Source organism: Delphinus delphis, chromosome 9, assembly GCF_949987515.2.
Source record: "Delphinus delphis chromosome 9, mDelDel1.2, whole genome shotgun sequence".
Classification (NCBI taxonomy): domain Eukaryota; kingdom Metazoa; phylum Chordata; class Mammalia; order Artiodactyla; family Delphinidae; genus Delphinus; species Delphinus delphis.
Genome location: NC_082691.1, coordinates 100,466,871 through 100,494,496, shown reverse-complemented (window position 1 = coordinate 100,494,496; position 27,626 = coordinate 100,466,871). Strand labels below are relative to the sequence as shown.

Sequence of the window (27,626 nt, the reverse complement as noted above, 5' to 3'; positions counted from 1 at the left end):
CCACATGCCGCGGAGCGGCTGGGCCGGTGAGCCATGGCCGCTGAGCCTGCGCGTCCGGAGCCTGTGCTCCGCAACGGGAGAGGTCACAACAGTGAGAGGCCCGCGTACCGAAAAAAACAAACAAACAAAAAAGAAGGGCTAGGGGGCGTGGAGGGCTGTGGTGTCACCGGGCGGGGGCGCCCGTGGTGCCAGCACTCGCAGTGGTGTGCACGCACCAGGGTCCCCCGGGGCCTGCCCCGCACTGCAGCTGCCCTGAGTCTCCGTGGCGTTGGGCTCCCGGCACGTCTGCTCACAGGGCCCCAGCTCCCCGGGGGGCCACCTGCTGCCACATTTCTCCGGGGGAGGCACTCTGCCAGGGAAGACCACCGAGCCCACCACTCGGGTCAGCCCTGGGTGCAGCCTCGATTCTCCCCCCTCCCACACTAGGCACCCTTGGGTCCCTGCTCCTGTCCCCAGCGCTGCCCACTCGGCTCCAGCAGCCTCCAGACTTCTGGGTTTCCGAATATACCTCTCTGCTCTATCCACCCTCCCAAATACTAGTGGCGCTCAGCTTGGTAAGTGGAGGTAGCACCGCCTAGGACATGCAGGCCCCTCTCCCCTTATCAGGGCCAGCCTGGCCTTGGCTTTGGAGGGACCAGCAGGGATGTGGGCAGCCCACATCTCACCCCGACAGCCAGCGACGGGGCAGCTGAAGGCTCAGCCTTGGCCGACACTGGGAAGACACTGCTCTTGTTCAGATGCCTGCCACGCCTTCCTCCCCACCCCCGTTCTCAGCAGCCCCGCCCTCCATCCCCACCCACGCCCCCAGCCCTCACCAGCCGGTGCAGTTCCGGGTGAGCAGAGTCCCTGGGGGCATCTCCCGACCCTGCTCTTCAGGAGTCAAGCTGAGGCCCCAGGGCAGAGAGCTGGGCGCACGCACGTGCCTTAGCGCAGCAGCTGCCGCGGCAGGGCAGGCTCCGGTTACACTTGGACCATCCCCCCTTCCCCCCACCTGCCTGCTCCCTCACGGGAGAGTCAGGGCATGGTGCCCACACCCACCTGCCCTCCAGGGCAGTCACAGCCAAGCTGGCAGGGCTCCTGCATGCAGAGGGTGCCAGGCTGCAGATGCGAGCACAGGCGCGGGCACGAGGTCGCACAGGGGCTGAGCACCTGGCCAGGTGGGCGCTCTGGGGGGAGCGCAGAGAGCGAGGTGGTGTCCCAGGGAGGGGGCTGCCTCGGGACCCTCCGCCGGCCGTGGCGATCAGCCGGGACGGGCCCTGGGCTCGGCAGCACGGCAGGGAACAGCAGGCACCCAGCGCCCTGGGTGCTCACCGGGGCAGGGCTGCAGGTTACGTTCCTGCCGTTGCTCCGTGTCCTGGGCCTGGCACGGTGCCCCCGCAGGACCTTCCTTGCGGCTGCTCCAGTCTGACCAAGGCCCGAGGGCTGGACACTCGTGGGGGCGGCACACCAGGGACCCGTTAACACAGGTGCTGTGCCAGCGGTGTGCAGAAAGGGCTCAGACCCTTGAGAGTCAGGTGAACAGAGCCTCTGCTCCCCAGCAAGGCCCATAACCCTGACCTGGCCCGAGCCTCCCACCCAGGGCTCCCCATGTCCCTGCCTGGCCGCCGGCCGGCAGCCACCCGCCTCGGCCGAAGCCAGCACCCATGAAGCACTGGGGCTGGGGAGGCCACAGCGGCAAGAAGACATGGGCACACGGCGCCCATCCTGTACCAGCTGGCCAGGGGGACAGCGGCAGCCTGGGAGAGCGGGGCTGGGGCGGGCGCACGTGACGGATCCCTCTGTTAGCCGTCTGGAGTCCAAAGCCTCAGGCAGCCCTGGAGCGCCCTTCCTCCCGCCCCTCCCCCCACGCGACCTGTTCTCCACCTGCCCTGGGTGTGGGCACCACCCTGGGAAACTTTTTTTTTTTTTTTTTTTTTTGCGGTACGCGGGCCTCTCACTGTTGTGGCCTCTCCCGTTGCGGAGCACAGGCTCCGGACGCGCAGGCTCAGCGGTCACGGCTCACGGGCCCAGCCGCTCTGCGGCATGTGGGATCCTCCCGGACCAGGGCACGAAACCGTGTCCCCTGCATCGGCAGGCGGACTCTCAACCACTGCGCCACCAGGGAAGACCCCCTGGGAAACTTTGAGGCTTCCTGAGAGCATCCTTAGGACGCAGCCTGTCTTGACTAAGGCTCACTCGGGCAGCACCCCCAGCCGGTTGCTGAAAGTGACTCAGAGATCCACTCGGCTGCCCTATAACTCACGGCCCAGCCGTCTGCCCGCCACCTGGGTGGCACCGTCCCTGCAGACACTGCACGCGGACCCAGAGGTCGGCACAGCTTCTTGGGCAGTGGTCGGCACGGTCCAGGGTGGGCACGGGGTCCCGGGCCTCGCAGCTCTCTCCTGCGGACCAGAAGGTAGGAGTCTGTGTCGGGACTTCATGAGTCCCGAGCCTTCCCTGGGCACCTCCAGGGCCAGAGGCAGCATCCCCCTCAGGTGCCATACCCCTGGCCCCTCCTCCGCTGCTGGAGCCGGCTACCTGGGCAAGGCCCCATGGTGCAGCTCTCAGTCTGAGCCCATGGCCCCTGGCAGCCTCCTCCAGTGCAGCTGGAACCCCCCACTGCAGGGTACCTGGCAGCGGCTCCAGGCCCCCCAAGGACTCCACTGGCATCAATCTGGGGAGAAGAAGTGGAAGTCGGTCCCCAGGCCCGCCTCCTGCCTCCAGCTGAGCCCCCTTCCTCACCTTCTAGCTGCTGACCCTCCAGCCTCAAATCCAGCAGGCCCTGGGGACTAGCCGGAGGGCGAGCAGGCCAGCTGACTGCTGGGACGCGTGAACAACGCGGCCCAGCCCTACCTGGCCAGGCCCGACTCCACCGCATTCCAGGCCCCTCCCCCTGTGGCCTCCGCCCCGCCCATCACCTTGGCAGGCTCCAGGGTCTGGGCAGAGACGCTGCTGGCTGAGTGGCACGGTGCAGAGGTCTGGCTCCCCGGCCCATGGCCTCCCCGTCTCGGGGTCCAAACAGAGGCGGCGGCGGTGCTGCTCTGAAGCCAGCGTGGGGACCGAGGTGGAGGAGAGGCCAGCTGGGTCCCCGGGCCAGCGCTCCTCTAGGGCAGTCCTGGAGGCAGGGCCCACAGGGTGACCACTTGGACCAGCGGCTCAGAGGCAGAAGACCTAGGAAGGGCGGCGTCTGAGCATCCTTCCCGGGACCCTCCCCCAGACCCAGAGACCGCAGTAGATAGGGAGGGAGGGGCTCAGCTTGTGACCAGGAAGGTCCGGAAACAGGAGAGGCTGAGGGAGGTGTAGGGGGCCAGGGCAGGGTGACCAACCATCCTGGTTTGTCTGGGACCGTCCTTGTCCTAGAAATGAAAGTTCCAAGTCCCGGAAACCCACCCCTCCACCCTGGGCAAACGGGGACGGTTGGTCCCCCTGGTCCCGAGTTACCTTGACAGCCCCGGCTGGTGCGCTGCAGCTCCCCATGCTGGCACTCACTGTGGGAGGGGGCAGTCAGGGTGGGCTCAGGAGGCAGGACCCAGCCCAGCGCCGGGAGCTCACGTAGGGGTAACCTGGGCTCTGGGCTCATTTGGAGCAAGAGGAAGCTGGGACCGGGCCCGTGGGGCTTAGCTTGGCCTTCTCTGCGCGGCTGCCCCGGGGAACCCCTCCCCGTCCCTGTTCCACCCTCGGGTCCCAGCGCTCTGGTGCCACCTTCCCCGCCCCCAACACTCACCACTCTTTGCAGCCCAGCTGCAGGTGGTCCCCGGGGGCCAGGGTCACCCCAGCTCCTTCTTCTGAGATGTGCTGGTAGTTACACTGCTCTGGGGGAATGCAGCCTCCAGCCTGCTCCAGCAGCCCCTGTGCAGAAGGGGAGACGAGGACAGGGCTGTGTGGCAATCATTTCGTCATCCTAGTGCCAGCGCCGTGCAGGGCCCACGGCAGCTGCACGCGTGTGGTGCTCAGCCGGGGCATGGGTGAGCGGCCACGAGGCAGAATGCGAGAGCTGTCAAGGCCCCGAGCACCGCAGGTCTGCAGGAGAGGGGTTCATCTTGGACGTCACGGAGGGAAGGAGGCGTGGGGGTGGACAGGGGGCCCCTCCTCCTGCAGCTCCTCCCCGGCCCCCCGCCCCCAAGCCGTCACAGTTCTCCCACTTGGCAGCCGCAGGCCCAGCTGTGGCTTTGTGTCCGCTTATAGCTGCCCCCAGGCACAGTGGGTCTTGCCCACCTCCTGCCCTAGCTGCCCTCTGTCTCTGCCCCTCTGCCTCCCATCTGCCAATCCCTGGAGCACCTGCCAGTGCCAGGCCCCGAACCCCATGCAGCTCCCTGGCTCTCCACGGTCCAAACCAGTTGCTGCAGCCTGTATGGAGGGTCTGACCTGAGCCCAACTCATCTCCAGGCCCAAGGGGCTGACCCCCCTCTCCCAGGATGGACAGGTGAGCCCCCGGGTCAGCGCCGGCAGCTCGCAGCTCCTGCAGCAGCGAGGCAGTCAGCACACAGGAGCACTGCTGCGGGGAGCGCAGGAGAAAGTGCAGTGGCACAGGCTGGAGCCACCTGCCGGGTGCCAGCTCTCCGCATCTGTGCACATCCTCCGAAGGCGCGTGGGGAGAAGGAAGCGGGTAGGGGAGGACGGTAGGGGGCAGGGGTGAGGCCCTGGGCCCTAGGAGAGCATTTCCGGCAGCGAGTGGGACTGTTCACCTGTGTCAGGGGTATGAACGTGAGCGATGCAAGGCTATGGGCCTGATCGGAGATGGCCAGGCACCTCCCTGTACAGAGCACTTAGCCAGGACACGGCAGGGTCCACAGAGGCCCTTCTAGGATGGGACGGGGGAGCGGGGAGCGAGGAGCGAGGGAGGAGGAAAGGGCCTCAGCCAGGAACCAGGACACCTGAGTCTGAGTCTAACTCTGCCAGTAACTGTCTCCTGACTTGGTGTGTCCCTTCCCCTCCCTGGGGTTCAGTGTCACCAGCTCTAAGTCAGGAGGCTTAGAGGCTGCCAGAGGCCACAGGGTCTGCAGAGGTGAGAGCTGACAGGGAAGGGGAGAGGCGTGGGTTCCAGGCAGGGTGAGTTCTAACCGGGACACAGGCCAAACGGTGCAGGAAGGTGCCTTCGGGGCAGTGACGGCCCTCCTCGCAGCCAGCGGAGAAGCAGCCCACCTGCCGAGTGATGTGGGCGCAGGAGAAGGGGCAGCCCTCGCCGGGCTGGCACTCCTGGTACAGACGCCCGGCCGGGCAGCCTGCCTCTGAGGCAGCACCTGCGTCAGTGCCCAGCTCCGGCCCCGCTGCCCTCGCTGCCTCCTGCGCCCACCCCGCGGCCTGCCTCTGCTCACCCTGGCGCCCACCCCCAGACAGGCCAACAACACCCTCCCGAGCCTGCCCCTCAGGGCCCGTGCCACGCCCGCTCCTGTGGTCCCCCCACACCTCAGCACAGCCCGAGTCTACCTCCTTCCTCCTTCACTTGCCCATCACTGGCCTGGGTAAGGGGCAGCCTGTGGGGATGGCGTGGGAGAGGTCAAAAGGCACCTGTGAGTCAGGGTCAAAGGCCAAAGTGGGAATCAGCTCAGTCGGAGTGTCCAGGGCAGAGCCTGGGCTGGGACTCACCTCTGCAGACCTGGGTGCAGCAGATGCGGCTCAGGCGGGCAGTCTGGGGCAGGGTGGCCGGGCGCAGCACGGGGAGCACAGCTGCTCCCCTCCTCTACACGAAACACTGCCGTCCTCCCAGGGGCCCCAGGAGCCCCGCACCTCCCACCACTGCAGGATGCCCGCCACACAGGTGCTGGGGACAAGGAAGGCAGCTTCAGAAGACAGGGCCCTGCCCGCTTCCCCGACAGCCCTACTGCCCGGCTGGCAGTCCACCCCCTTGCCTGGCTCACCCTCCTGGCTCACCAGTTGTCACACGGTCCAGTCGCCACCTCCCTGGGCTCCAGGCTCTCCCAGGAGCTGAGCCCAGACCCTGCGGACCGGCTCTGGTTCTCAGGGATCCCTGAGGACACAGGAGTGGGGGTGGACACTTCAGACGGCTCAGCCCCATCAATCCCTCCTCATACCCTCCTGCCTCCTCCCTCCTCCCTCCCTCCTCCCTCCTCCCTCCCTCCTCCCTCCCTCCCTCCCTCCCTCCCAGACTCCACCCCATGGGGACCAGGATCCTGGACGCAGGAGATGGAAGCCCCAAGCTGGACCAGCCCAAGGATGCAGGAGTTGCCCATTCCCATCCCACAGCCCCAGGTTGGCCCCTGTGGGCAGAGCGGCAGGGGCCAGGCAGGCGGGTGCTTCCATGCTCAGGGGGCCGTTGGGAGGGGGAGGGGAGGCACTGACCCATGGCTCCGGGCTGGTACTGGCAGCGGCACTGGGCTGGGGACACACAAAGGCCGTCCTGGGACAGCTGGCCAAGGGGCACCCACAGCTGGGCTGGCAGCCTGTCGAGCCTGGCTGGCACACGACCCCGGGGGACAGGTCCCGGCAGGAGCGGGGGCAGGGCCGCCCACAAGGGAGAAGACCCTAGCCACCTGCACAGTCTACAGCAGGAGAGAAGCAGAGAGGGTGGGTGCTGAGGGGGTCCACCCTGGGGGATCCCGACTGTCGGGCGATAAGCCCTCCTGCTATGCCCACCACCCGCTCGGACCTTCACCCTGCCCCAGTTCCACGGGGTGGGTGACCTAAGGGCTGTCCCTCGAAGAAAGTGACATGCAAGTGTGTATGTGGGGTGTCAAAGGTCAGAGGCAGCATCTCCTAGCCTTACAAGGGACCCCCCCAGAGCTCCACAGAAGCCCTCACCTGTGCATTGAGTAGAACTGTCCTGGCAGGGGCGACTCTGCCTGTGGCCCCCAGGGCAGGGCCGGCCTCCCTCAGAAGTGGGGGGCCAGCTACATGCTCGGCTCTGATGGGACTGCCCCAGGCAAACGTCACAGGGAGACCACGGTCCCCATGGGCCCCAGCCTCCATCCACTGTGCCAGGAAGACAGAATCATCCAGCGGCCTTAGGAGGCCCAAGAGGTCCCAGCCTATTGGGATTGGCACAACCTAGTGGGGCATCTCACCTGGGCACTCAGGGGGGCTGGCGCAGCTCTCCCTCTGATGCTGGGCTCCTGCCTCCCCCGCCTCCCCAGGGCACGGAACCCCTCCATGCTGAGGAACCGGGCAGGTGCAGGCCCTGGAGCGGGTCCTCGTCTGGCCCCGGCAGGGTTGGGAGCACGCCGTCCTCTCTGACCACGGGCACCAGCCTCCAGGCACTGTGGAGGCGAATGGCGGGCATTGGGGTGCAGCCATCCCTCCCCTGGACCCAACTCTCTCTGCGCCCCTGGGCTGCTTCTCCTCACCTTCCCCGGAGCGGGGTGCATACCTGGGCAAGGCAGGTCTGTGCAGGTCAGCCTGCCCTCGGAGCAGGTGCTGGGCGGGGCACGCAGGCACAGGAGGGAGAGGGCAGCTCAGTCCCGCCGGGTCCTCCGCACACACCCCTCCCAATCGGCCCTCCCTTCCATCCGCCTGGCCCCATTTCCCTCTGAGGTCTCAGTCACCCTCCCCGTCCTCTAGCGCCTCCAGCCCCTGCTCCCTGACCCACTCAGGGCCCTCTCAGGTGTCCTGTGGACTCTGTCCTATGGGGAAATGATCACAGGTCGCTGCTGCTGACAGGGGCCAGACAGAAGGAGGAAACACCACACCGCTGCCCCCTTGCCCCTCACAGCACACGCCCAGCCCTCCAAAGTCTCCCAGAACTGCGGAGCTGGCTGCCTCGGTTTCCCCACCTGTCAGACAAGGGGTTAGGGGGCCTGCCACACCTCCTCAGGGCTTGTGGGAGCCTAGCGTGCATCCGCTGAGACCGGGAGAGCTCAGGTGCACGAGACACAAAGTGGACTAGTCCTGTCCTCACCCCTGCACCTGTCCCTGCATCCTGCATCCTACCCACACGGTGCCTTCACCCCTGCGTCTTCATCCTGCCCACATGGTGCCTCACCCTGCCCACATGGTGCCTCACCCCTGCATCCTGCCCGCACGCCCGCCTCACCAGCAGCTGCAGCCATCGGGCCTCGCCAGTTGAGCGCCGGGACGGTGCCGCTCCCGGGTCAGCAGGCCCAGGCAGCTGCAGTGGCTGGGCGGCACGCAGACAGCGTCGTCAGCACTCAGCACCTGGTCCGGCGGGCAGTAACCGCCTGGCTGGCAGTGCCAAACCCAGTGCTGGGGGACAGCAAGGGAGGGCCCCGGTCAGCAGAAAGCAGGGCCGAGGGGACCGGGAAGGGGCCCCCGGGACGGAAGATGAAGTGGAGGGGGAGGGGGGCAGAGGGGAGAAGGTGCGAGGCTGCAGTTCAGAACTGCTGCGTTCTACACTCAGTTTACGCCGCGCGGCCACCGGAGTTTCTCCTCCAGGGGAGGAGGGGGAGGGAGAGGAGAGCCTGAGAGGAGCTTCCCTGGGCGGAGTGGCCTCCAAACGTGGACCCCATGGAGGGATGAGTGGGGACCGAGGCATCTCCCAGACCTCCTAGAACGTAGGGAGCAGGCGACTGGAAAGCTGGGGGGAGGGGGCGTTTGGGAAGGCGCTGGGGCTCCCTGGGGGAGGCCGGGACCCACCGCCTCCTCGTCCTGCCCCCGTGTGGGAGCCTCCCGACCTCCTTGGACAGGTCCCAGCAGGGCCTCCAAGTGCGTCCCTTCTCCCCAGCCCTTCTCTCAGCATTTTTGATTCGGGTCGGCTTCCTCACCACCGCGCAGGCGCTGCTGGACAGAGACCCCGGCGGCCTGCCTGTGTCCCTCTCCATGGTCCTGGGCGGGCGCTCAGAGGATAGCCCCACACCCCCGCAGACGCAGGCGCACAGGCGCGCGCACGGAGGTAAGGCCTGTGCGCCGATACGCCCCTGGGGTTTACGATGATATAACGGGATGATTGCCCCTGCCTATGTGTTTATGCTGCTTCTGTCATAAAACGTTTAAACTGAGAAATGTTTGCGGTAAGGAAGGCAAGGACTGCTGGGTGAGGCTCGCTCCCCCTTCTCTCTGGAGCAAGTGGGACCCTGATGGGCGCTGACCCCGCCCCTTCTCACCACTGCGGGTCAATCCCAGGTCAGAGGGGCCACACCCCAAAGCCACACCCTGCCGTCCCTCAAAGTGACCCTCAGGAGCCCAGACTCACCACGAGGTCGTCACAGGAGCAAGGACAGGGAGGGCCACAGGGGCTGGACTCGTCCCCCTGGATGGCGGTGCAGTTGGTCACTGGGGGGAGGGGACAGGATAGGCAGAGAGCTGGGTGGATCGCCCACCCCGGCCCACCCAGGCCCCTCTCCCCGTCATGCTCCCTGCAGCTTTCCCACCTCTGCCCCTTGACCCAGCCCCGTCGCCAGCAGGTACCTGGGCATGGCAGAGCCTGGCAGGCGGCCCCCTGGGCCCGAGGCCCCTCGCAGTAATCCCCCAGGCCCCGGGGTGGGGTCCGGCTCTGGAGGCCGCCCACACAGGAGTGGCGGGGGCTTGGCTGGTGCAAGGCGGCAGGCATCCACAGGGCGCAGAGGCCACATCTGGGCTCCACGGGACTCACGGTCACACCCCAGCAGGAGGCAAGGCTCCTCCTCTGCCTCAGGGCCTGGGCAAGGAGGTGGGACTGAAGCCAGTGGGGGCAGCAGTGCCAAGCTGGACGGTGTAACGCCGGGGGGCCTGGTGCAGAAGCGGTGCCGGTGGCGTCGGGCAGGGCCACAGGAGGCCAAGCACTCGCTCCATGGGGTCCAGGGTGACCACAGGAGCCTGTGCTCCTCAACAAGAGAGGCCACGATAGTGAGAGGCCCGCGCACCGCGATTAAGAGTGGCCCCCGCTTGCCACAACTGGAGAAAGACCTCGCACAGAAATGAAGACCCAACACAGCCAAAAATAAATAAATAAAAATTAAAAAAAAAAAAGAATTTCCAGACCAATCAACATTTTACAAACAGGAAAACAGAGGCCCATACTGAACGCCACTCGCCTGGGGTCACGTGCTGGTCACGGGGCTGGCAGAGCAGAGCCACGCGCCCTGAGTTCAGTGCTCTGCAGCAGCAGCCAGGGTGGGAGGGCTGGTCAGTCCCTCTCGGGGCACTGAGCTCTGCACAGGAAGCAGGGCCCTGTGCACTGTCCAGCCACTGCTTGCCCAGGGGACACACACCAGGCACTGGCCCTGGGGACACAGAGATTGACAGCTCAGCCTAGGCACATTCACTTCTCCCCCGGGGTCCCACCTGGGAGAGGCATCAGCTCGGGGCGCGGCTGGGAAGGTCATGGGGCTGCATGGGAGCTCAGGGAGCAGGGTCCCTGGGGTGACAGGGAGGGGTTGACAAGGCCGTGGGTGGTGTGGGGATGAGAAGTGAGGGCAGGGCGTGGAGGAAGAGGTGGGTACCTCATCTGTTCAGAAGGAGTAGACACTAGCTTGAGTCTCCTGGATCTTTCTCTTGAGTATTTCCTCCCTTTTAGTTTTCTCCAATAAAAATATTTTAAAGCCCACTTGTCAAATTTGTGGACATTCCAGAAAAAAAAAATCTAAGAGAGAAAAGGCGAAAGAGAAGGGGGCAGGGGGAGAGGAAGAATGAAGGAGGGAATTGGGGGAGGACCAGGGGACAGAAAATAAAAAGAAAGAAGAAAATTAACTGAAAGGAAAGAAAAAAGAACGGAAAATTGAAAAAAACAGAGGGAACGGGGTTAGCGCGCCCTCTACTGGCAGATCCTGGTATCCGTTTTGAGTGTTGGGTGCTTCAAGGTTTCTGAGCAGAAAGCAAGTGCACCCCAGGAAGTGAATTACACTCAGGAAAGACGAGGCAACTGGAAGGAGAACGTAGAATGCCCCCACTCCAGGCTCTAGTTCCATCATAAATTGCCTCTCCCAGCTGAGCCTCAGTCCTCCCATCAGTCAAATGAGCACGATGCCTGGGGGGAGGGACAGGGGTCGGAGTGAACACTACCCCAGCCCACCAACCTCCAACGCCACCGCTACCTCCATCCACCGTCTGCCACCTCCTCCCCCAGCCCTTGCCCCGTCCCCACGCACCAGTGAGGTTCCAGGGCCGTAGCAGGTCCAGCTGCAAGTAGGGGGCTGGGCGTGCCACTGAGTATAAGCTTCCTCTACGGGGCTCCGGCCCTGCTGCCCAGGTGCAGGAGCAGGTGCAGGAGGCCTTAGGATGGCAGCCCAGGTGGGGCGCTCCAGCTGCTGGGGAGAAGCATGCAGGCTCCCCTCGGGGCGTTGGGCCAGGCCCAGGGGAGAATAGCAGGGATCTGGGTGCATGAGAGAGGGGCTGGAGCTGGGGGAGGGCAGAGGCTGGCAGGAACCTGCTAGGGGCATAGATAGGAAGGCACGAGGGGAGTTGGGGGATTTGAAGGGCCCACACAGTTGACCTTGTGGTGTCAACAGGGACAGAAGGCTGGTTCAGGAAAGGCAGGGATGCAGAGGCAACTTAGGCCGGGATGACGTCTAGATGCTTAGGCAAACCATCCTCCCCGTGGAAGCAAGAGGTATAGCCCAGCGATCCTGTTGCCCTCCCAGGTTGGACAACCCTTGGGCAACAGCCCCCCTCCGCCCTACGGTAGCCCGTGGCCCTTACCTCTGGGGGGAGACAGAATGTAGGTGATCAGAGGGGCCCCGATCCGGGGGCTTGGGGCTGGAGAGGCCATGATGCGGACCGTGTGGTTGTCTCCTGCGTGGGGAGACCCAGGCTCACACCAGCCCCTGGCCCAGCTCCCTGACCTCTCTCTACTTCCTGGGGCACTTTCTCGCCCACGACTTCCCAGGAGCTTTGAGAACAGCTCCCCAGATGGAAAAGCCCATCCTCTTTCCCTTGTTGTGAGTTGGGGGTTTTCACTTCCACTGAATACTTAACGTAGAATAAAACCACCAGTCCAAAGCCACTTCAGGGGCCAGGACCGAGCGGCTGCAGTTCCTAATCCAGGGCTGCTGTCGCTAATTGGGTACCCTTGTGGGCACAAGAAAAGGGCATCTCTGGATGGAAGCGGTCCTCCAGGCTAGAGCCTAGCCCCCACTCGCCACATAACTTGTGCAGTGAACCACCTGTACAACTGTGCGTGCGGGCTCTCTCCTAACCTCAGCAGCCTATGGGTGCACTTTTAAGATATGGAATCTGGACCCAAAGGCACATCAGTTTCTGAGCCTTTGTATCTTCCTGTTTTATTTATAATTCAGTTTCCAAGTAAAGATGCTCTTGAAAAGCCCAACTTTGTCATGGTTGCTCTTAGTGGGAACAGGGAAGGAACCAGATCTGGCCCAGCAGAACCAGAGAAAAGAAAGTGTCCTCAAGGGTGACCTCACAGGGGATGCAAAACCCCAAAAAGGTCAGAGGAGGCGGGCAGAGATTGAGGCCTGGCCTTAGGAGAGCAGAGACAAGCGAGCACTCTTCCCCCCAGTCCCACCCGAGGGCCCCTTCCTTCCCCAGCATCCAGGACCCAGGCTCCCATCACCCTGAGGCTGGGTAGCCGGTGCCCCCCACTCGGCGCTGTCACCTGTGGCTCGCTCTGAGTCCTCGCCACCCTCCTCCCCTTGGGGCCCCTCTGCTACCCCGCAGATCCACTAACCAGGCAGGACACAGTGGCAACATGACTCTCCCAATCCCTCCACCAGAACCCAGTCCTGCGGGCACAAGAGTCAGGCCAGACGTGCTGAACTGGCCACCTACCTGGCCCGACCTGCGACCCTGGCCTCTACACACCTCGCCCCGCCCCCGCCGCCCTGGCCCCAGGGCCCCTGTTCCCCCCTCGCCTGGGGGCAGGTGCCCAGCGGGCAGTAGTGGGAGCTACGTGACGTGCTGCTGTGCAGACACGGGCAGCCCTGCAGTGGCCCTCTCGCCAGCGATCCCCGACTCGGCGGACCCTCGCGGGGCCTCGGCTGGCACCTGGGGAGGGAGGGCCGCCCCTCACCTGCTGAGTGGCTCAGCTAGGCAACCGCCCCATTCTGTTTTGCCCGGAGCAAGGGGTTTCCCAGGACTCAGGACTTTCAGTGATAGAACCTGGAAAGTCCTGGGCCAACGGGGACACTTGGTCACCCCGTCACCCCGACCCCACCCCGAACCCGAGAAACTGCAGCTGGCCCAAGCGAGGGGTATGGAAGCAAGCTATGCCAGTGGAGCGGCCCCAGAGGGGACTGGACAGGCGGGTGTGGCTACTCCGCCTACAAGCCTCACCCCAGGTACCTCCAGAGGCACAAGGTGCAAACCAGAGGGCCCATACCCGTCCCTGGGCTTGTGGGCCCCCTGCACCCCCTTTTGGACCTCCAGGGCATAAAACTGATGCAGGAGAAGGCCAGGGATCCCCAAAGATGCACTGGGAGTCCTGGTGTTTAGACTAATAGGGGCACAGAGTGCGGGGGTCCTTATCTGGGGTCCGTGGTGCCCGTGGAAGCACCCTGAGCACAGGCGGCTTCCCACGTGGGAGCTGGAGGTGAGGCCAAGGTCCCCGCAGGTCCCTGGCGGGTGCAGTAGCTGTGGGCCTTGCGGTGGATGCCCCAGCGCTGGCGACCTCGGCCAGCGAGGCGGGCATTGTTGGCGCTCCGGAAGGACCACTGAATGCTGCGGCTCCCACAGGGGCCCAGGCACTCGGTCCAGGGAGGCCAGGATGACCAGCCACAGTTCACGGAGGGAGGGCCAAGAGTCAGGGCCACAGCAGGGCAGGGTGCGCCACCGGCTGGTCTGGGAGGAGACCAGAGACCCCTCAGGAAGGGCCGGGGGGGCCTCACCGGCACCGTCTGGGTTGGGCCGGCAGCGCCGGGGCCGTCCATCTCGGCAGATGCAGAGCCGGCAGTCGGCCTCGACGCGCCGCCCACGCCAGTAGCGGGTGCCGTCCACCAGGCAGGGGCACTGCCGCGGCCACACACACCGCCCCTCGTCACCCAGCACCTGCCCTGTGGGGCGCCAGCAGCCTAGGGAAGGCCCAGGGCGAGGCTTCTCTGCGGAGAGCTCGGTCCCGGCAGACATACCCGCCGTACCCCAGGCCCAGAGCTCCCTTACCTGGGCTGCTGTAGGGCGGTCAGGGGGCACTCGGCCTGACCAGAGATGTCATCACAGGTCAAAGGGCAAGGGGCACAGGGATGGAACACCAGCTCCCCGGAGCAGGTGACATTGGGGCAGCCGTCCTGAGGGCAGGGTCCTGAGATGAAGCCGAACCAGAGGTCATCGAGGGTGGGTCCCCTTCAGGGACGAGCCGCCCACCAGCAGCCCCTCCACACTTCACCCACCTTGCCCTCCTCCCGTCCACTCACTGGTCTGGCGGGTGCTGGGAGGGGCCCCAGGCAGCACGGCACAGGTGTGGGCCCCGTTCCGGGGTGGGCGGCACTGCCGCTGCCGGGCCATGGTGCCCCTGCATGGCTCAGAGCATGGGGACCAGGGAGACCAGGAGGTCCATTCACTGTCCACTGTGAGGAGAAAGGGCCGACCGGTGGGGAGGTGGGCCGTGAGGTTGGGCCGGGGACCAGTGCCTTCCTCCCGCCGGCTCTCTGTAGGCCCCGCCCACCCCACTGGCCTCCTGGTGCCCAGGACCCCACACCTGGGCAGGCGGCCGTGAAGCAGGCCTGAGTCTGGTGCTCGGGGCCCGGGCAGTGCCGCAGCACCGGGAGGCTGGGCGGGGAGCAGCGGCAGCTGCAGCCCTGCACCCCGGGCCCGCACGTCTGGCTGCATGGCGCCCATGGGCTCCAGGGGCCCCAGGCCTCACAGCACTGCTCTTCCCAGGAGGGCCCTGCCTCCCCCGCCAATTCACAGTCAGGCTGCCCCCTGGGGAGGGAACGGGGTCAGGGCGACTTTCGCTTTGGGGGCACAGCGGCTCTACCTTCCACACCACCCGTTCCCCACCCTCACCAGCTGGAAACCGAGGCAGAGGCCATCCGGGTAGGAGTATTCTGGGCCGGGAAGCCCTGTCCTGTTGGGGCCTCCTGGGACTGGCAGCCCCTCTGAAGGGAAGAGGAGAGAAAACAGGTAGGTGGGAGTGAGAGTCACCTCCCAGGGCCCCGCCAGCCGTGGCCTCCATCAGGGGAACAGGGTGCCTACCACAGCCCAGCTCATCCTCGCCCTACGGACAGTCGGGGAGCCCATCGCAGAGCCGCTCAGGGTTCAGGCACAGCTGGGGAGCCAAACCACAGGGGAAGAGGCTGCCGCAGGGGGGCAGGAGGCCGCAGAGGAGAGCGGGGCAGCCGGAGGCACGGGCTGGGGGTATGAGGCAAAACCCTCAGGGGACACAGCCTGGCTCAGACACCTTTGTGAGGGGTCCAGGAGGGGCAGGCCACAGGGGAGGAGATGGGGCCTGTGGACAGCGCCCAGCTGCCACCAGGTGGCCAGGCTGTGAAGGTCTGACTCGCGGGGACACAGAGGGGACCCCCAGGCCTGGTAGGGAGAAGCTGGGGGGAGCCCCCCCAAAACTGCCCCCCACCCCCTGCGGCAGAGCCACTCACTGCCCACCCTCTAATCCATCCAGCCCAGACTCCTCCTGAGATCACAGAGGACAGGGCTCTGGCAAAAGGGGCGCGGCAGCCCTCTGTGCCAGCCCTGTCACCATGGCCTTGTGGGCCCCTCCCCTCTGCCCACTCTGACCCTATACACAGTGCAGCAGAGTCCCCTCAGGACAGAAGCAGCCCTCCACACGGGCAAAGACAAAGGCCCTTTCTTCTCTCCCCCGGGGCTGGGCGGGCGGGCAAGAGTGTTCAAAGAGAGCTTCCGGGAAAAGATTCAAGGAGGACAAAACTCGCTCAGATTCGGCGGCCCCCAGACCTAAGTCGCTCTCTAGCGAGCGCCACCCCGAACCGCAGGCGCCGGGGTCCCCGTCCGAGCCGTGGGGACAGTGTGCGGCGCCGTCGCACAGCTGCGCGGGGGCCACACAGAGCGGGCCGCGGGCGCAGGGCGGGAGGTGCGGCGCGCAGAGCCGGTCGCGGCCGTGCTCGCCGTCCTCGCCGTCGCAACGCCAGCCCCGCGGGGCGCACTCGCCGCTGCCGCCGCCGCTCGCGAAGAGGCCGCACGGCGGCGCTGCGGGGGCTTCCGCGCTCCACCCCGGCGGGGCGCCCGGGGATGCCTGCAGGCCGCCGGGCCCTTCCACCGCCTCCGGCTCCGCTCCCCTTCCAGGCCCTTCCGGCCCCCTACCTGCGCCTGGCCCTCCCCAAGTCCAGCCGCTCCCGCTTTTTGCTGCCCTACTGGTTTTCCAAAAGCTCTCCCGCCGCATCCAAGAATTCCCGTTAGACGCCAGTCGGTTTAGAGGGGGACCTTGAACTTCTGGGAATAAAGTCTGGACTCTTTCAGTCCCCCGCAAACGCTCTTCACTTCCTTCATTCCGGTGTCTCCAGGAGGCTGAGTCTGGGCCCTGCTCCTTCCCATCCCCAGCATCTGCCCCAAGGCCTCCCTCTGAGGCGCTGTCCCCTCCCTTCCAGGCCTCCAGACCCCATTTTCTCACCCCCTTCCCTCCAGGAGACTCACCGGGGCTGACGCTGACTTGGGGAGTAGGTGCAGTCTCCCTGGAGACAGCAGAGGGGCCAGGCAAGGTACCAGCGGGGGGAGTGGGCAGAGAGAGGAGCGGGCAGAGCCCTGGCCCCTCGTCGGCTCCATCTGGGCAGTCCCAGATTCCATCACACAGGTGGATGGTCCCCACGCAGGCACCATCGATGCAGGACACCTCCCCAGGGGTGCAGTTCACTTGCCCTGTAGCCAGAGAAAGGCGCTGGTCCCAGGGCGCTGCCCCTTCTCCTCACTGTTTGGGGTACCCTCACTCACACACCCACAGGTGCCCATTTCTCAGCTGGAAGCTGGATTGGTGAAGGAGGGGAGGCAGGCAGGTGGGGACCCACAAGATGGGTCTCTCGGAAGGGGACACCTGGTGGACTGGAGTCCGGGGTAGGGACCGCTAACCCCAAGAGGACTCCTCATCAGCAGCGTCCGGACAGTCAGGGTGCCCATCGCAGAGCAGGGTGGGGGGCAGGCAGCGCCCATCAGCGCAGGCCAATGAGTCCTGGGGGCACGGGCAGCCCTGCTCATCCGTCCCGTCTCCACAGTCGTCCTGCCCATCGCAGATCAGGGCCAGGGGCAGGCAGTGGCCGGAGCTGCAAGACGTCTGCCCCTCCCCACGGCCTGGGGTGTCACAGCCTGGTGTGGGGAGGGCAGGCAGGCTGAGGATGCCAACAGAGGGTCCCAGAGAAGCCCCCAAACCCAGAAACCAGAACAGCCCTGCCCACAAGTCGCAGCTGCTGGTAACAGGAGCGGCAGCTTAGGAAGCCGCCTAGGACGCACGCTTCCGTTACACTTTCAAGGACTAACCCGCCACTCGGCCACTGCCACCCGGGACACTCACCCTCCTCGTCTGAGCCATCGCCACAGTCATCCTGGTAGTCACAAAGCCACCCGTGGGGCACACAGTGCCCGCCCTCCTGGCATGGGGCCTCTCCCTCCGCACAGCCAGGCACCGGCTCCTCCCCGTGGCTACCATCATCCCCAGAAAGCCACTGACTTTGCTGGCACGTGCTGAGGACAGTGTCCAGGGCTCAGCCAGCCCAGGGCACAGGGCTCCCCCCAGGCCCGCCACTCACCAGTTGCTACAGTCTTTCTGCAGTACGGTGCCCGGGGGGAAGAAGCTGCCTCGCCACTCGCAGGGGCAGGAAGCCGGCTCCAGGCAGACTCCTCCTGAGATCACAGAGGGCAGGGCTCTGGCAAAAGGGGCGCGGCAGCCCTCTGTGCCAGCCCTGTCACCATGGCCTTGTGGGCCCCTCCCCTCTGCCCACTCTGACCGTACACACAGTGCAGCAGAGTCCCCTCAGGACAGAAGCAGCCCTCCACACGGGCAACGGCCTGGCAGTGCCACCCAGGCTCAGGACCGTAGTCATGGCAGGTTGGGGGGGGACGCATGGGGCCACGGGCCTCATACCCCTGGCCCCCTTCACACTGCAGAGCTGGGTGGAGAGGAGAGAGGCTTGGGTCCCTGAGGTGCAAGGGCACCAGGGTGCAACAGCAGCAGGCGAGCCAGCCTGAGCGACACTCAGGAGGGCACGGGGGTGTGTGGCGCAGACCCTTGCCGAGCCCCTGCCGAGGCTATGTGCCACGTGCGCGCTCCACAGAGCCGCAATTTCATCGTGTTTGGTTCATCTAGGGAAGTGGCTGGCGCACAGTAAGCGCTCCACACGTATTCGCCCTTGAATGAATGAACGGCTGGCTCTCAGGCTAGAAGTATCCTAGCAGGAGCTGAACGTGTGGTGGGATTGGGCATCTGGGACCCAGGGTGGGGCACTCACGGCACAGCTCCTGGCTGCGCCAGCGCACGTGGATCCCGTGCCATGCCGGGAACACTCGTCTGCGTAGGTGGCGATGGCCAAGCAGAGACACTCACAGTCGCCCCCTGAATCACATCTGAGGGAGGGAGCGCTCGGGCCCAGCCCTTCCCCAGGCCTGCTCCTCTCACCTGCGGGTGTCACGCACACACCACTCGAAGTGCTGCTCTGGGGCACCTCCGCACCGCACCGGGCAAAGAGCGGCTGCCGCATCACCCCGCAGCGGGCGCGGGCCCAGCTGGGCACACCACGGTGGACCAGCCAGACTCCTCCGCAGCACCCAGCCTCTCGAACCCCCCCACCCCGGGTTTCCGCAGCTGCCCCTCCTCGCTTCCCCCTTTCCTGCCCATCCTCACGGCGCAGGGGTGCCGCAGGTCCCCTGGCTCTGGGCAGAGAGGATTGAGGCACCAGGAGTGGGCAACCAGTTCAGCCGTGGTCTCCAGGCAGGACTCCCTGGCGGCTCCGAAGGTCATTACTGGCGTCTCCATCAAAGTCTGCACGCAGCCCAGCCACCCGGCCGCGGAGCTCGGGGCACAGCTGCACCAGGACCCGGGTGCCCGGGCGGAGAGGGCAGCGGGGGAAGGATTGTGGAGACAGGATCCCGGAGGCCTTCTTTAGGGCAGGGGGCTGGGAGAAGACCTAGGTGCCTATTATGTGGGCCTGCTTGACCTTCCCAGGTAAGTACCACCACCCACCAGGGGACGCTGGCTCCCTCTTTCGGGGGTGATGATTGGTGGGGATAGAAGAGACCTACCTTTGGGGGGCTAAGGGCAAGAAGTGAGAGCTTACCTTCCGAACTAAACCCAGGTTGGGGGGGGCGGTAGGGAAATTCTCCAAAGGGCAGGATTCCAGACTCCAGGACGGCCTGTGACACCCACCAGCCCCAGAGGCCTCAGTGCAGGCGACTTTTTCCCACAGTGGGGGTTATTTTGATCTCCTTTGATTTCTCAGTAACGGTTATTTCTAAATCGCCAACTGCTTGGGTTTGGGTGGTGGGCTGTTAGGAAATGTATTTTTATTTCTTCTCTCTAAAACTTGGTATTTTTAAACTGTTTCTTTGGTGAGGAGGTATTGCTTTCATAATGAAGAAAAATATAATTATGAAAACATAATTTGGAGACTCTGACCACACATGAGAAGGAGGAACAGTTTGTGGGGAGCTTCGGGGTGGGGGTCAGATGGCTGGGGGCGGGGGCTGCCCTTCATCCCAGAGCAGGGTGAGGCCCAGGCAGGTGGCGAGCTGCAGGAAGAGGCCAGCACGGCGCAGGCTCAGCCCGGAGCCCGTGTAGACCTTGGGGGGCGTTACACTCACCCCATTCACTGTCACTGCCTGGCCTGTGGAGAGAGAGAGACATTCAGGCTCAGCCTTGGAATAAAGGGGCTCCAAGATCCCCACGAGGCCCTCCTAGCCTCCCCTGCAACCTTTCCTTTGCTTCTCTAGCTGTGTGACCTGGGGCTAGTCATTAGACCTCTCTGGGCTTTAATTTCATGGAGCCTTCCGGAATTATGATTCCCAGCCAAGAGAAGAGGCACCAGCCCCACTGCACCGATGGTTAGCAGTGGGGAGACACAGGGAACCCCAGACCTCAGCTACCCAAGCAGCTGTGATGCCACCTGGGGTGCCCCTCCCTGGCAACGTCACCCTTCAATGTCACAGCCACCTCTCAGCATGTGCACAACGGTGCTCTGCAGGCACACGGTCAGCGCCTTGGTGCAGGTGATGCTGCTGGCCCTGCAGGACAGGTCCTGGGCAGAGACTGTGAAACGGCCGCTGGCCCCGCACCAGCAGATACTCGCAGGCCCCGGGGAAGGTGAGGGCCAGCCCATCGAATGTCACATAGTGGGGGGTACCTGGTACCTGGCACCGTCCATCACACCGCTGGCCCGTGCAGCGCCACTGCCGACCCTGGCACACCCTGTGGGCAACGGGGAGAGGGGAGACAGATTCACGAAAACAGGGACCTGGAACTGTATCCGGGGGAGGCAGCCGGTCCAGATTCCAAGCAACTCCAGACAGACCCTCAGTTTGGAGAGATGCTGAGGACTCCGGTTGTCCAGGCCAGTCTGGATATCGCACCCACCATCATCCCAGCCCCTAGCCAGGGGTCACTAGGTCACAGGGTTACAGGTCACGGGCTGGGCATACCAAATGTTATAGTCCTCCTGGATTGCAGCGTTGGGCGGGTACCACTGCCCACCGTGACGGCAGGGACAGAGCTCGGGAGGTGCGCAGCCCTCATCCTGAGCAGAGGCCGGGGACAAACGGCTTCTTGGCGGACTGCCTGATCCCCCCCACACCAGTTACACACAGGCAGGGGTCAGGGCTGGGCTCTGGTTCGGGTAGCCCCCTCCAGGACTTACCAGCAGCACGGCTCCCGGGGGACAGACACAGCCCCCCATGCTGCCTGGGGGGCAGGAGCCATTGGCACTGGGGCTGTCACAGGTGAGGAGGGAGGCACCAGGGACGTAGACGAGCCCACGGGGGCAGAATGCCCGTGGTGGGGCGCAGCGTTGAGCAGTGCAATTCCACAGGCCCCTCTCCTGGCAGATGCTGCCAGAGGTGGGGAGGCAGGTAAGGGCCAGGCCCAAACCCAGACTCACTTCCAGGCCCCTGACCTGCCCTGGGAGAGCCTCAGGATCCCAGGGGTCTGGAGCCCCTAACGTTGAGGGAAAATCCAGCTCTGACACTGGAGACCTGAGCGTCTCACCCCCGACCCCAGTTGTCACAAGCACAGGAAGTGTTTCCAGCACCTGGCCATACCTGGGGTAGACACTGTCACCCTTTCCTGCCCCAACTCGAATAGAGGCCATTCTCTGGGCTCTGGGGAGGGGCAGAGATATTGAACAACCCTACTCCCAGCACAGGTAGGAAAAGGATTTCGCTGAAGTCTCACTCTCACCCACCAAAGCCTGAATCCGGCACAGCCCCTGTAGGTCTGTAACTTGCCTTTACTTCCTAACCCATTGAAGAGCCTCTGGACCACACTCACCTGGAATTCAGAGATCTGGGTTCTAGTCCTTCATCATTAACAAGCTATGTGACTCTGCAGGCTATTTAGCTTATCCAAGCCTCAGTTTCCTCATCTGCAAAATGGGAACAATTCTTCCTCTTCCTACCTTACTAGGTTATTGTAAGAATAAAGTAAGATTAAATAAGGTAATATACGTGAAAGCGCTTTACAGGCCCTGAAGTGCTCCACAACTGAGGGCAAGTTATCAGCATTTTGTCATTCTGACGTGCATGCCATCGGCCCGGAACCCACAGAGCTACATCCCCGGCCCCTTTTCTCTAAGCTCCACCTCTTCACCCCCAAGCTTTTTGCCTCCCGCCACGGGTGTGTGCTCTTACCAGTGGTTGCAGTCCTTCATGGTAGCACTGCCAGGGGCATAGCGATGGGCCCCAAGCTGGCAGGGGCATGAGCCGGGGGACACACACTGGCCCTCAGGGTCCCAAAGCAGCCCCAGGGGGGCAATTACAACCGGCCACACAGCTGCCCAGCTCCCCACAGCCTTCAGTCTCCCCACAGTTCTGACCGCATACTGGGGCACACTCCTGGTACTCCTGGCCACCGGGACACAGGACAGCTGGGCACAGAGATGCATGCAGGTCAGGGGCATTGCCACTGCTGCTCTGCCCACCCCTCCGGACCTGACAGTCCCTACGTCTCTGAAAGAAGGCAAACCCACCAAACTGCCGAGGTCAGAGGTCCTTCTGGGGACCCTCCCCTGCTGCAAAGCCATTGGATCCCACTGAGCCATTCCTAGAAGGTGCTGGAAGAAAGAGCCTGGGGATGGGGCTGGCCGGCTGAGCAGACTCACGGCAGAGGGTCTGGTCTCTCCAGGAAAGCAGGGCACCCTCCTGGGCACAGCGCCGAGCATAGGCAGCGAGCACGGGGCACAGGCAGTCCCCGCCGTGGGTGCAGCCACACACAGGTGCCAAGCAGCGCAGGTGGAACCGTGCCCTGTCCACCAGCCCGTGGCACTCCTTGGAGGGAGATGAGGAAGGCGGTCGGCACCTCCCGCACGGATTCCCCTGTCTTCTCTGGTCCCCACTGCCACCTCCCAGTGCTCAGCTGTCCTGGCACAGCACCAGGGCCCTCCCGGTAGCCCAGGAGGAGGACAGGGCAGGTATTGACCCCATTTTCCAGGTGCAAACAGGAGGAGTGCCCCCAAGCTGGCTACCTGGAAGACTGGGCCATGCAAGATGGCACAGGCTGCCTCCACGAAAATGTGACGCTGAGTGTGGGTGCTGCAGCGGGAAAGCGGGGCGCTGTCCTCCGAGGGGCACCTTCCCTCGCCTGCCACTTGGAACTTGCTAGCAAAGGCGGCAATGCTGGTCTCCACGTTGCCAGCAGGAGTCAGGAAGTCATCCTGCTGGTTCCAGGCCCTCTGTGGCTTTGCCCAGCCACTCACCCGCCCTCTGGCACACCTGGAGGGCATGGCGGGCGTCCAGGGTGATGTAGGCTGCAGGGTCAGACGCTCCCCAGAGGACACGGGCCCCAGGCCAGCGCAGCAGCAGGAAAGTGTAAGAGGCGCCGGGAGACGCTGAGGCCCCCAGAGCCGCTCCAGGGCAAGACCACATCCTGCCCTTCCACCAGTACTGCTCCTGCAATAGGGGGTCTGTGAGGGGGCCACCCCCACAGGGCTGGGCTGGGCTGATGACGGTGGGGGGAGGGCACATTGCAGGATGGGGCTGTGAGAAGGGGAAGGACCTGGGGCAGGAGGGGGCAGGGCCTGTGTCATGGTGGGCTGCCCACCCTGAGCAAGGGGAACTGGAGTGACCCCTGGGAGGTCACGCATCCCACCTACAACCCCCACGTGACCCTTCGCACCCACTTTGCCTTTGCCCTTGGAGTCAGTGTGCAGGAGGGGCTGGGACTGGGCCCTGGCTGTCCAGAGCTGGGAGGGGCCTGCCTGCCTCGGTCACCCCAAGAGGCCTTTCAGATCCCTCAGAACATTATGAATTGTATTTTCCCCTCAGAATGGGGCAGAAGATGCCTTGGGAAATTTCCACAGGACTTTATGTCTGCTTCAGAGATGGCAGAGTGAGGGGGAAGTTGAGGCAGTGATTTGGGCTGAGGGAGTCGCGGGAGAGTTGGGCTCAGGAACCACAGGGCAGTGTGGATGGAGGGTGCTGGACAGAGCCCAAGTCCACAGGGAGAGGAGAGATGACAGGAGGCCCCTGGGGCCTGAGCCACACTCCAGAGGGCTGCTGGGAGCAGAAGGCCTGGTAGGTAGGTACCCTGAGAGCTGAGGCCACCTGAGTCCCTGAGCTGGACGTGGGTGTCCCCCAGGGAGACCGAGATGGCGTGGAGGCAGCTCCCAGCATTGCAGTCCCCGTGCTCCAGTACAGTCAGTAGCGGCCTCTTTACGAAGTCCTGGGGCCGATGGTGAGGAACATGGTGGCGGTGGGGCAGACCCTGAGAGCAGCTCCTGTTCTACTGGTCACCAACGGCACACACTGGGGCAGCTTCCACGCAGCACGTACGCTGACCGCCTGCCAGCCAGCCAGACTCTGTGAGGTAAGGGGCTTAATCCTCACCAAGGGCTGGCATATGTGACGCGTGTGTGCGTGTGCGCGTGTGTGTGTGCGTGCTCGCGTGCACCCGCATGTGGAGGTGTGTGTGTGCATGTTTGGGCAACATGTCTCCTCTCCCTCCTCCCTGTGGGTATGTATGCTCATCTCTGTGTGCCCGTGCACACACACACGCTAAATCTATGTGCACACGTGTGAGCATGTCATGTGCGAGCTCCTGTTTGTGCCTATGTGTGTAAGAAGGTGGCCTGGGCCTGGAGCTGGGAAGTCACCTAACTTTATTGGGGGAGGGCTGGGAGGAAGGAGGACCCTCATTTCCCCTGGGGTTGTTTTACAGGAAGTAGCGTGTGACAAGCCCAGCTGTCCCGTGTGTGAGAAAGGACCGTGAGGTTGGGTTTTGTTCTGGGCCCCTGGGCTGGGGTGGCGATGACGGCGGGACTTTCACAGGAACCTAAGGAGGAGGCAAGAACCCAAAGGGCAGGCTTGTGGGTCTGCGGCTGCCATCTTCCCTCCAGAGTCGTTTCTCTCTCAGCTTTTCCCTGGACGACTGTGTGTTCTGTTTATTCAGTGGTTTGCTTACAGTCCCTTCTCCCCCATAGCACCCCTGCGAGGGCCCCCGCTCTGGCACGACACCCCGCTCCCGGACTTGGTCCTCTGGACACCTGCACCAGGCTGAAGCGGCGACCTGCGCGGCCGCGGTAGGAGAAGCTCCGCCCATCGAAGGTGAGGTAATGCCCGTCCCGCCCACCGCGCCCTCGGCGGGGCACGGCGCCTGCGCGCAGAGCCAGCGGCCGTCCTGGCCAACGCTGTGGGCGCGAGGGACTGGAGAGCGCGCTCCGGATCGGCCCCACGGCGGAGGCGGGGGGTGGGGGTGGAGTGGAGTGGAGGGGGGGTGGGGATGGAGTGGAGGGGGGTGGGGGTGGAGTGGAGGGGGTGGAGGGGGAGACCGAGCTGGAGACGCCCTCCTACCCCCCCAAAACCCTGGTCCCTCCCTCCCCCAGCACCCCCTTCTCCCCGTTAGCACTAGAGGTCAACTGATGGAGGTCACCGGCTAGGTTTTTAAGCAGGGCCGTTACTTATGCCTTGAGAGGTCACAGGTCTCTTGTGAGGGAGGCCCCAGAAGGGAGGCAGGTTGAGGAGATAGCATAAGGGAGGGATCAGAGGGGACCAGGGAGCCTCCAACCCGAGCGAAAAGGCCAGCAAGGCCCGTGGACCCACCGCGGGCTGCACAGCTGGCGCACGGTGTCACCGGGGTCGTAGCGCCGGCGTCGGTGGTAGCAGGGCCAGCGGGCGGCAGGCACACAGAGGGCGCGGTCCCAGAAGAGGCCGGGCGGGCACTCGCAGCCGCTCACGCACTCTTCCCCGCAGGACCCCTCGCCCCCCTCGCCCACTGCCGAGCAGCTGGGCGGGCAGGCCGAGGCGCAGTCCGAGCACAGCCGGCCCCCTAGGCACAGGCGCTCTGCGGGTACAGGAGTGGCTGTGAGGCCCAAGGAGCTTCCCTCCTCCCGTCAGATCCCGCTGCCGCTGGAGAGCCAGCAGGCCTTGGCAGCCCCCCGAGAGGGGCGCTCAGGGGGTGGCGGACCCCTCAGGAAACAGGAGCCACGTGACGGCCCTCGGTCAGTTCCCAGTTCCACAGGGTGGGGAGGCCAGAGGCTGTGTACGGAGGGACAGGCGGGAGCCCTACCGCAGAAGCCGGGCTTCCTCCAGCGCACGTGGATGCGTCGCGCCGCACGATCCTGGGCGTAGCTGGCCAAGGTGGGGCACGCGGCCTCCAGCCGCTCCTCCCGCCCACTGCCCGCTGGGGCCCCAGCACGGTAGGCAAAGAGGAAGGCCTCGTGGTACTCAGCAGGGGGCACCTGCCGAACCGGGACAGCCCCTCAGCCAACCAGCCTTCTCCAGTACTCATCAGCGCCTCCCTCCTCTTGCTTCCAAAACGCCCTGGTTTATAACCAAACAGGTGAACACTGCAAGGGACCTTAGAGATAATATATAGGAGCCTCCCAGAGGGGGCGCCCTGACCGACGGCCCAAAGCAATTTGGTGCCTGGACCAGGTGCCCGGTTTGGCAGCTCCCCAGCACTCCCCCTTCCCACCGCTCCAGTGCCTGATGCCACCTGCACCCCCACCCGTACCTGGACATGGCATTCCCTGCATGGACCGTCCAGCAACTGATGGCACACATCCTGGGCTGCAGCCTCATAGCGCAGTGGTTAAGAATCCGCCTGCCAATGCAGGGGACACGGGTTCGAGTCCTGATCCGGGAAGATCCCACATGCCGCGGAGCAACTAAGCCCGTGCGCCACAACTACTGAGCCTGCACTCTAGGGCCCGCGAGCCACAACTACTGAGCCCGTGTGCCACAACTACTGAAGCCCGCGTGCCTAGAGCCCGTGCTCTGCAACAAGAGAAGCCGCCTTAATGAGAGGCCTGCGCACCGCAACGAAAAGTAGACCCCGCTCGCTGCAACTAAAAACAAGAAAGCCCACGTGCAGCAACGAAGACCCAACGCAGCCAAAAATAAATAAATAAATAATTAAAAAATAAAAGAATTCTAACTGCCTGTCAGGGGAGCAGGTGACGGCCGGGGCTGTGCCTTTCCCACAGGCTGGGGTCTGTGGACCCACCGGGGAGTTTGTGGCTGGAGCAGCTGTGGCAGGGCTGGGAGTGGCCGTCCCACCAGCTGTGTCCCCAAGGCCAGGCTCAGCACTCCTCCAGGCCCCACAGAAGCGTTAGCTGAGCCTGCCCTCGGCTGGCACAGCCATGTGGCAAAGCAGTGGCCCTCAAGGCTGGCTTCGGCAAGGGCTGTGGTGGGTAGAAAGAGAGAATGGGCAGAGCCAGACGGTCAGCCTGGACCGGACTTCCCTCCCCAGGCGGACTGCCACCTCCAGGCAACCCTGGATCTGGGCTAATCTCAGGTGCTTACCCAGGGTGCAGTGGGTGCCCCCCCTCCCTAGCCTGGGCAGCAAGCCCTCACCATCAGGTTCCGTGCAGCAGGCCTGGTTTCCAGGGGCCTGGGTCCACCAGGTAAGGGGAGGGGAGAAGATGTTAGTGTTCAGCCCCATCCCTGGGAATGGCCTGGGACATTCAGTCTGGTCACCTACTCTCTGAGAGGCTTTATCGTGTAATTTTCCCTTCTTGGTCTCCATTTCCAAAGCGAGAATGATCTCGGGAAGGCGGACTGAAGGGGGTCACGGGGAGCAGGCATCATGACTCTCCCTGCGCTGCCCACGGAAGTGCCCACTCATCCCCCACCCCCACGCTCCGCCCCTCTGGAGCCCACCCACGACCTGCTTCCCAAATGCCCGCTTCTCCAGGTCACCGCTCAGTCCTCCCCTACTCTAAGGATGTCACCCCACGGCTCTCTCCTGCTTGGCAGGTAGCCCAGCCTCCACGTCACTCACTTGTAGATGGGGCAGAGCCCCACACGGCCACTCCAGGTCAAGTCCAGCTGCCAGCCCCGGCGCTGGTAATGATGGAGGCTGGTGCAGGGCACCAGGTCCTCCTGACGGGGGGTTACTTCCTCCTCCACCAGGATGGTCTCTGTCCACTCACACCACCGCCTGCCCATAGATGGGGAGCGACAGCTGCGACCACTGTCCGCATCTGTCCGGGAGGCCCTATCCTGTGACCCCACTCCCCGTGGAGAGTTAGTTAGCTGAGGGGGAGGCTACGTTATGCGGGCTGAGAGAAGGGGGTGCGGGAAGGAGTCTGGATGCCCCAGAGGGGCCTGGGCCTGCGGCAGGAGGAAAAGGACCTTAGTCCGAGGAGCCCCAGGGTGGGCTGCTGACCCGTTAGCCAGTGCCCATGCCATCCCACAGAGGAGGGCAGAGAGCAGCATGGCGACCCCCAGGTCACCTTTGGGGGCTGTGAGGCTTTGGGGAGCCAATGCTG

The 27,626-nt window shown here is 64.5% G+C and overlaps 1 protein-coding gene across 1 annotated transcript; it reads right to left on the bottom strand.

Annotated features, from left to right (window-relative positions):
* Positions 1-116: 116 nt before the first annotated feature.
* On the bottom strand, positions 117-27,573 carry LOC132430573 (SCO-spondin-like). The gene is given in 76 exon segments (XM_060019816.1): positions 117-347; positions 666-712; positions 816-906; positions 909-936; positions 1,039-1,166; positions 1,312-1,494; positions 1,620-1,736; positions 2,265-2,381; positions 2,518-2,576; positions 2,578-2,653; positions 2,898-3,100; positions 3,102-3,150; positions 3,421-3,467; positions 3,704-3,828; positions 5,041-5,207; positions 5,566-5,610; positions 5,613-5,740; positions 5,851-5,947; positions 6,280-6,354; positions 6,357-6,479; positions 6,739-6,909; positions 7,002-7,193; positions 7,304-7,350; positions 7,967-8,136; positions 9,083-9,162; positions 9,298-9,418; positions 9,460-9,476; positions 9,479-9,689; positions 9,889-10,091; positions 10,956-11,006; positions 11,009-11,179; positions 11,506-11,598; positions 12,491-12,545; positions 12,675-12,742; positions 12,745-12,807; positions 13,316-13,549; positions 13,653-13,854; positions 13,935-14,056; positions 14,169-14,321; positions 14,453-14,676; positions 14,744-14,852; positions 15,700-15,918; positions 16,369-16,584; positions 16,792-17,025; positions 17,231-17,400; positions 17,466-17,559; positions 17,673-17,825; positions 18,165-18,207; positions 18,210-18,279; positions 18,332-18,374; positions 18,377-18,439; positions 18,538-18,646; positions 18,648-18,760; positions 19,404-19,535; positions 19,862-19,977; positions 19,979-20,116; positions 20,347-20,441; positions 20,562-20,751; positions 21,550-21,668; positions 21,670-21,785; positions 22,020-22,185; positions 22,383-22,587; positions 22,628-22,734; positions 22,736-22,806; positions 23,461-23,578; positions 24,399-24,478; positions 24,481-24,542; positions 24,955-25,195; positions 25,421-25,592; positions 25,868-25,923; positions 26,360-26,451; positions 26,453-26,537; positions 26,659-26,689; positions 26,692-26,746; positions 27,137-27,295; positions 27,524-27,573. Coding segments are annotated over 76 exon segments (9,054 nt in total). The 3' UTR covers positions 117-138.
* Positions 27,574-27,626: the final 53 nt, after the last annotated feature.